The 8,875-nt window shown below is 31.3% G+C and overlaps 1 protein-coding gene across 1 annotated transcript; it reads right to left on the minus strand.

The window, feature by feature from the left end:
- Window positions 1-3,730: 3,730 nt before the first annotated feature.
- On the minus strand, window positions 3,731-6,914 carry LOC144560842 (protein neprosin-like). Its single transcript, XM_078310073.1, has 5 exons — window positions 6,795-6,914; window positions 6,162-6,332; window positions 4,899-4,952; window positions 4,479-4,631; window positions 3,731-4,129 (listed from the first exon to the last, which is right to left on the minus strand). Exons 1-5 carry the CDS (start codon window positions 6,912-6,914, stop codon window positions 3,731-3,733), a joined length of 897 nt encoding a protein of 298 aa, XP_078166199.1.
- Between the last annotated feature and the right edge of the window lie 1,961 nt (window positions 6,915-8,875).

Genomic DNA, 8,875 nt, shown 5'->3' on the forward strand with positions numbered 1-8,875 from the left:
GCTACCAAAAATAATTACCGAGAGAAGAAGTTTTATTGAAAGATCTATAATTCCAAAATAATTATGTATTATTCATCACAAACAATTTGCTAATTGATGTGTTTTGCTCGATAAATAAAAAACTAGGTCAGTGAATGAATTCTGAATATTTCATGTATCTTTGTTTCTTTGTGTAAATTTGGAGGTTAAATCACTTAACTATTTAATACTCTTGTTATTACAACAAGATATTTCCTTCATCTGGATTTCGAACCCATAACTTCTCACATATAGACCATGTGCATTTCCCACTAAACCAAATGCTAGTTCTCAATATTTCATATATCTAGATGGAGTGATGCAACAAAAATATATATGCCACTACCTGCGAGGGTAAAAATGATTATTCCCAAGAGTACACCAAAATAAATGTACTATTTCTGAATTTATCAGTATTACCAACATGAGTATCCGTAAAATATATCATCAGCAAAAAACACTTTCACCCTCACAAATAGTGACAGATTTTTATCATGATATATATATATATATATATAGAGAGAGAGAGAGAGAGAGAGAGAGATAGGCTACGGTGAGTTGCGAAGTAAAGCGACTATTTTACTTCACGCTCATATTTTGTGATTTTAAAGTTCAAAACGTCGATCTGAACCGTTCATCTTGTTCTTCATATTGAAATGTACTTGGAGACCAAATTTTACATTTTTTGGAATTTGTTTACTATTTATTAAGCAATTTTGAAAGTCGCTGATCTGATGGTCCAGAAAATTTTACTGTTTTTCAATATTCACAGCAAAACAACAATTTTCAAAAATGCTTAATAAATAGTAAAACAATTCCAAAAAATATAAAATTTGGTCTCCAAGCACATTTCAATATGGATTAAACATCTAACAGTTCGGATCAGTCCTTTGGACTTTCAAAATAAAAATACGGCGTGAAGTAGAAACGTGTTTTACTTCGCAACTCACCATAGCCCATCTCTCTCTCTCTCTCTCTCTCTATATATATATATATATAGGTTGGCTAAGCTCAAAACGATTTTTCATAGCTCCCAGAACAAATGACTCGATTTTCTGATTTTTGAAGTCCAAAAAGTCGATCCAAACCATTAGATGTTCAATCTATATTAAAATGTGTTTGGAGACCAAATTTTATATTTTTTTCAAATCTTTTTACTATTTATGAAGATGGTTTGAAAATCGCTATTTTTCAATGGTAAAAAATTCGAAGAAACCGCACAAAGTACTCACCATAGAAGAAAAAATTGGATTGGAATCAAGATCAGTCTTTTGGCCGTGGAATCGAAATCAGATTACTCGGTCAGAATCAGCTGAATCAGATCGAAAACTCATTTTTTTTTTTGCCAAAAACTTGTTTTATACTAAAAAAAGGAAAAAAAAATATATAAAAAAAACATTGTCAACAATTTTTGTTTAAACAAATAATTACAATCAAATAATCCACTAATACGATATAATACAAGCATTTCAATACTTATATTTACATGTAGTTTGCTTGGTTGATAGCATATATTTAAATAGTTCGAGTCACACTCGAGGGGATATTTTTTGGAGAATGGTATTTGCACGTTTCGATCGATGGTATGACTGGAATCAAATCATTTTGACATAAATTTGATTGGAATTGGACCGTTTCGGCTGAAAATTAAACTGGAATAGGACCATTTTGTCCGAAATTGGACAAATAACTCACATACCGTGTAACTCAGCCTGAAATCAAATTGGTACAGCCCGATTCCGGTCTGAAACGGCCGATGTTTTCCTTATATGGAGAAAAAAACAAAAGAATAAATATAATTCTAGAGTAATATAGATGATGGATTGCAGAAGAGCAAAGACCCCTTCTCTTCTGTGGTGAAATCTCCACTAAAGGCATTGAATCTGAGCACAATTTAAGGCAAAATTGGGTCCGTTGGTTACTGTTCAGAGCGAAGATTCGGACTCATGTCGGGTTCGATCATGTGGTGGGTCACTGTATGCACAGCCTCCTTAAAGGTGACTCGCACATACAAGATAAACATGTATCTGCCACGAAGGATCTGGAATAGTACATCTCGTTTAGTTGCTGATCAATATACCCGCTAATAGACTACTTACCTGATTCATTGTGGTTCGAAAATATAATACAAATATTTGTAAGCACCTTGAGAGTGTAACCAAGGGAGACCTGGTCTAATTATCTATAGCTCTGCATTTCAGGACAAACAGCCTTTAAAAGATCCTTTTTACATTTTGATAAATGACCAAAGGCAAATTCGGGCTTTCTTATTGGGCCGGATTATTCAAGGAAAGCGGCCTTGTTTAAAACAAAATGGATGGCCCAAACATAGTGGCCGCTTTGATTACTGAAAGGATGTAAACCACATGCAACTCACTGGCAGGCGGAACTAGAAAATTTAGTTAGGTTTAAAATTTAAAAGCATAATTATTAATTTGTATTGAGTGAAAATTAAATTCAAAATTTTCCAATTACAAAAAAAAGTCTTAATCACTAAACGACAAATTATATATCTAAAATTTAAGGAGGAAGGAGTGGTTCAACTATATAAAAAATTTAAGAAAATAAAAATTAAATTAAATTTCCTCATATGTGATTAAAAGTTTCAAAATTATAGGGATGACTTAGTATTTGCTGAGCTAAGTGTAGATTCATCCCTACTTACTGAAGCGATCAATCTACAAAATTACAAAGTCTTAAGGTATTGAGAATTGTTCAATCCAGGCAGTTGCATCATTTTTTTTAATATCCTTCAATTTCTTATTTTAAAACAGGCACATATATACAGAAATAAAATTATTATCGGTTTTAATTTTTTTGAGAGAATTAATTTTACAGAGCTTGAGCTCCGGTTAGTGAAATTGGGGCCGGGCCTAGTCTTCTTCGATTTGATCTCCAAACTAAAACCAAAAACCCGTCTCAGTCAGGAGGACATTGGGTCCAACCTGAAACCTGTCTTTTTTTATTTTTAATTCACTTCTTCTTCTTTTTTCTGAAAGAACTGACAGCTGCTGTCAGTTATAATATTATAAAAGAAAGATTTTTAATTCACTTCAATGCTAAAGTTGCCACTAATCTCCTTGTTGAACATGGAAAGAGCCAAACAAGGAAAAACCATATCTTGGACATTCAATAGCAGTAGGATTAATTAAGGAAACAATGCGAAATAGAGGTAGAAATTAGAAATGATCGGTACAGTTAAAAAAGTAATCAGTAATCTAAATTCTGGCTTATTTGTTCTTCTTGTTATCTAAACTAGTTAATAGCCATTGTTTCCTAAGAACTCGTGTACGTGCAAGTGGAGATGAGTTTTTATCAACCCATATATATATATAGCACCTGAAACAACAACATGGGGGACGTATCCTTGATTCCTTGCAACTAAATGTAACCAAACTCAAATATATAGTTAGTTAATTATATATGGGACGTATCCTTGATTCCTTGCAACTAAATGTAACCAAACTCAAATATATAGTTAATTATATTACTAAATGTAATACCAACATGGGAGACGTTCTGCAACAATTAATGTATGTGCTCCTTGATCATGAATAGAAAGTTTGCTATTAATATATATTTAGAGGAAGGATTTTGACGAACAAATGGTACAATATTGATTTCTTTGTTATACTAATCAAATGAATTCCACCACAATACATAGTTTGAACTTCATTCCATTAATTGATTACACATTATGCAAACTGCCTCCTCATTTGTACTCAGAGCAACCGCCTGGTCCACCATAAAAAAAGTGGCGTTTTGCCACATGCTTAGTATGATACCATGGAGAAACATCATAACAATCTGGTTTGTCTTCATAGATACTAAGATTAAAATAGTCATCAACAATACGACCCTTTTGATCGAATCCAAAGCAATCATTGAAAGAAGCTGCTTTACCATCTAGCTCACTGGAGAAATGCCCGCTTCCCATGGAAGGACTTGTCTTATTGTAGTTATGGGTAACAAAACCTGCCCATTGAATTACATCAGCATTTTCTGACAAATACTTGAAGAGTGTTCCTGGCCACCATCCTAGCAAAGTCATGCCACCAATAGGACCACCTAGATCTTCTCTGTACAATGACCAATCTCCAGTGCGTTCATCCTACACATCCGGATGAACGAGTTCATACAGCTGAGTGTACTTCACTAAAGTTCTTGGGCAAAATTTTATTGAACTATATATTTCAAATTAATGGCAGGAACTAATCCTAAATCATTGCTATGCAGACTATGGATGACATAAGTTGAAACAATCTTAATAGTTCAATTTAACTTTCCTGTTTTGATTATGCAATAATGCATATCTTTAGATATTTTTTAAGTTTAGGTGATAGCACTAATGAGATAAGTTGAAACAATCTTAATACTTGGAATGACATATAATATAGACAATTATGCAATAATGCATATCTTTAGATATTTTTTTTAGTTTAGGTGATAGCACTGAAAACCTTTTTTATTCTAATTGTAATCCCTCTCTGTTCTCCATTGTAAGTTGAAAGTGGAGGATGAAAAGCTTCTCCGGGATAAAGATTGGAACCATTTGCTTCTACGAAACCTGGGCAATTTTTATTGTAGCAGCCTGTCGAGTAATCACTTGTAGTCTGCAACAGAGATTAATTATTTTATTCCAAATTAAGTTGAGTCTTGACCTAAATTACCAATGCTATCCCATAGTTCAATTGTTTTATCTTTCATATTGGTTTCCATGGCCATCAGTAATTGAGTCCATGACATGTATGAGGTAACCACTTGAACTATCTTTAGACCATTTGCATACTACTGTCTTTTTTTCCATTGCTTTAACTAGTTGTAAGATGAGAACACACACTAAATTTAAAAATAAATAAGTTTTTTTTGGAAATACTTACAGTCCAGTATGTGAAGAAATGCACCTTAGAATCATTATAAAGACTAGGATTTACCTGCCAAAAAAAATTTGTTCAACAGAACGGAGCTGCACTGGTTAGAAACTTCGAATTAATCAAACTTAATAGGAAATAAGAATGTAAATGAAGATTGTTACTTCTTAATTAGTCATTGCTTTTGCTAAATTTTAGTACTATACTTTTATAACCGTTTTTATATTTTTTTAGCTTTTGTCTTGATTTGTTTAAATTTAGATGGACAGAAAGGTAGTATATTATTTAGAGAAATGTTTTGGTCTGCCGAGCCATCATACCCGAGTACATTCCCCAAGTAGTTTAACAAAAAAAATCTTCCAATGTTGTATAACTTTCATTTTCAGCGCTAATATCCAAACATTTAAAGCTATGTTTATAACCTTTTAAAATGTTACTCGCAAGCATTTAAACCTTTATCTGAAAGCATTTATAGATATTTTTAACTCTTAATTACTCTTCTCTTCAAAGCCAAAAAAAGAAAATATTCTTTTAACCCACTCTTTTTATTTTTATTTTTTCCTCTAATCATTCTAATCTATTTTAACGACAATCCGTGATTAATTTTATGAATCTAAAAATAGAAATATTTTTCATTCAATTTCATCTTTCAAATAAGATCCATTAGGAAATACTTTTGAGTCATTTTGAGTCATTTTTTTTTTTTAAAGTAAAACTCACGAGCACTTTAAATTTTTAAGTTTTTAAATCTTAGTTTACATCTATTAAAAATTTCAAGGCTTTGTACATGAGATTTTTATATGCTTTGTACATAAACTTTGTACATGCAGTATTATTGTTGAGATTTATATGAAAGATTTGAAGACTTGTAAATAGATGTTTAAATTGTTTTGAAGCAAAATAAAAAAAAAAACTAAATGTCACAGATATTTAAAATGGTAAAAAAAAAACTACACAAATATAACTCGAAAGTTATTCTTCATGGATCACATTTGAAAGAGATTGTCAGGAAAATGAATGAGAATGATCAGAAAAAAAAAAAGATAGGTGAAATGATTCTTTCCTCTTTTGGTTTAAAGACAAAAATAGTTCAAAATTAAAACTATTTAAATTTAGAATTTTAATGATTCCAAATAGAGATTTAAATTATTGTGAGTAGCATTTTAAAATGTTATAAACAGAGTTTTAAATATTTGAATATTAGTCTTACGTCTATTTCTTGATGGATGGTAATGAAAAAAATGTAATTAAGAACGAAATGCAATGCCATACGTGCCATCCAGCTGTGATAAGTTCTAGCCCCGGTGATTCGTTGATTGCTGCTATGTAAGCCCCGCTACTTGAGAGATGTTGCACATCTGGTATTTCCCATACAGTTATCTCTGCTCTTACTCCATGCCACGGTGTAGTGCCATGGAGACCCTTAGTCCGGTAACCTGCATCCTAACAAGTCCAAGCAACTTTAAATCAGAATCATCAGTGTATATAACATGGTTTGGAAACTCGCCCGATTCCGAGTCAACTCGGTATCGGCCATGTCTAGAACAGTGTATATAACACTTTGCATACCTGAGTCTCACGCTCATGCGATGTTTTCAGAAAAAGTCGATTGAACAGTGTTTGACTCGGCCAAGTCAACCCGAGTATGTCTGAGTCTGTCCGAGTTTGGGTGAGTCTGGCCGAGTCAACAATTTTTTTAATTATTTTTAAATGCTTACTCAATAAAATGAGAATAATATCCAAAATTACTATACGTTCCAAATTATGGTGGTTAATAAATGCATTGCAATAAAAAAAAGGCGACTGAAAGGAAAGGAAAGAAAATGAGAATAATATCCAAAATTATATATATATTTCACTGAAAAAATTTTATTGATCAAGTCAGAAATGGAGATTGAATTATACATGGGTGTAGATATACAGTTCTTCTTTACTTGAACCGTCACTGGATGGATTTTCTGCTGATTTGGTTGCTTGTTGGCCTCCGGTAAGACCTAGCTGTAGGATCAAGAGTTTTACTTGCATGTTTTTGTTATGACATTTATTGATTAGAAACATAATCATTGCTTAAATACTGCAATAAATCCACAGGTCCTGTTATTAAAGCTGCAGAGGAATTTTATTTTTGTATTTCATGCTTTTATTGCTACTTATCTTTTGTAGTGGGTACTGCAATAAACCATATATAATTAAGATTTCAAATTTAAATTAGGAGGCGAACTTTTTCGTTTTTACTTTTCTTAGTGTGAAGAGGCATACTTACAGCCTATAAAATTAGTTGAATAGATTTTTCACCAAATCTTTTGTTGTGTATATAACTGCATATATACTATCCAAAACTGACATAATTAAAACTTAAACCTATAAAAGCAAAAATGTCAATGGATAATCATTCATTGAAAAAAACAATGTGCTCCATTCTGGATGTTTTCCATTTAAAATTTCTTTGAACTTTTGACATTTCTTTTAAAATAAATACTATTAGAGGAATAGATTTGATGACGAAAATGAATTCACTTAGCAGACCTCAAAATAAAAAAGATAATATTCAAGTTACCTTAGAACCATTTTCAATAACGAGATGATTTGATATATCTTGTTCTCTGATTGACATACTACACGTTAGATAAAGAAGCAGGGTGATAGAAACTAACGTCGTCTTTGAAGCCATGCATAAGGATAATAATTGCTGAGTCGACATATAGCCTTGAGGCCAATAGTGTAAGAGAGAGAGAGAGAGAGAGAGAGAGAGAGAGGAGGGGGCGGCTTTGGTGAGAGGGCGGAAATGGGGGTTTAAATAGAGAGAGAGCCAGGCTAGGGTTTTACTTCCTATGGTTGAATTGGTTTTTTTCAAGAAGGTTATTAAATTTTACTCAATTGAAAAGAAAAACTTTGAATGCATGCTTTGACAGCTTTCCACGGAAACTTATATATTTATCTCAAATTCCTGATCTTCAAGAGTGTTAATTGTTTTGGTCAACATTCTAAAAGGGGCAAAAAAATGTTTATCAAATAATTGGTTCTTTTACATAGAAATGTGCAAACATTAATTGTTTAACAAACAATTATTTTGTTCAACTTTCTAGGTACACAGCAAATCTTCTCACTGATTTTTAATGTTCCACGAGTTTCTGAAAAATAGTGATAATAAAAGTTCCAGAAAAATAGTAGAAAATTTCTAAATATTGTAAAATTTGGTCTCCAATCACTATTTAATATGGAAATCAATTTGAACAGTTTGAATCAACATTTTGAACTTTAAGATATAAATGTGAAATAAAGCACTCACTTTACTTTGCGACGTACCGTAGGCAACTATATATATTATTGTTTTGCATATAAATGACATACACACTCATGGTAATAAATATTTGACTTGCATTAGACATTACGTTATTTTTTGTTAGAAAAATGTACCTATTAATGTTTTTCTTCTGAAGACAACTTTTCCATAAGTTCTTCTAAAATTTATTTATCAAACATTTTATATAGTTTTGAATTAGTCTTTTTGTTGATGAGATTAGGTGTAATAAATGTAATTTATTTAGTCAATGAGTGCATCTGACATTCCTATAGATGGCTAAATGAAAATTATATGAAGCAATTATGTTGTTTGGTGTCTCAATTTCTCTTGCATTTTTTTGTGAATATTATTTATGTGAGAAGAGTGAGGCTGTGTTACTTTGCAATTAATCTGCACATAGATTTATATTATTATAGATTCACATTTTTATTCTATTAAGTTCAAATAGTCGATTTAAATTGTTCAACATTATTTTCCTATCAAAATATATATGGAAACCCAATTTTAAATTTATTTAGAATTTTTTTATAGTATTTTTTTAGATATGCAGAAAATCAAATGATCTAAAGATTTTGGACTATTCAAAAGGAGTGTTTATCTATCTAAAAATATAGTAAAAGAATCTTAAAAAATGTAAAATTTGCTAAGTATATTTTCATATGGATATCATGTTGAGCGGTTT

The sequence above is a fragment of the Carex rostrata genome, chromosome 10 (genome assembly GCF_964058835.1).
Source record: "Carex rostrata chromosome 10, lpCarRost1.2, whole genome shotgun sequence".
NCBI classification, from domain to species: domain Eukaryota; kingdom Viridiplantae; phylum Streptophyta; class Magnoliopsida; order Poales; family Cyperaceae; genus Carex; species Carex rostrata.

What these genes read in the sequence shown, in the direction of transcription:
- LOC144560842 (XM_078310073.1), bottom strand. Translation starts at nt 6,914, where the DNA reads ATGCAAGTAAAACTCTTGATCCTACAGCTAGGTCTTACCGGAGGCCAA. An exon ending in AACTGTATATCTACACCCAT is followed by an intron (nt 6,333 to 6,794) that starts GTATAATTCAAT and finishes TGGACTTGTTAG; the next exon opens with GATGCAGGTTACCGGACTAA. An exon ending in TTATCACAGCTGGATGGCAC is followed by an intron (nt 4,953 to 6,161) that starts GTATGGCATTGC and finishes TTTTTTTGGCAG; the next exon opens with GTAAATCCTAGTCTTTATAA.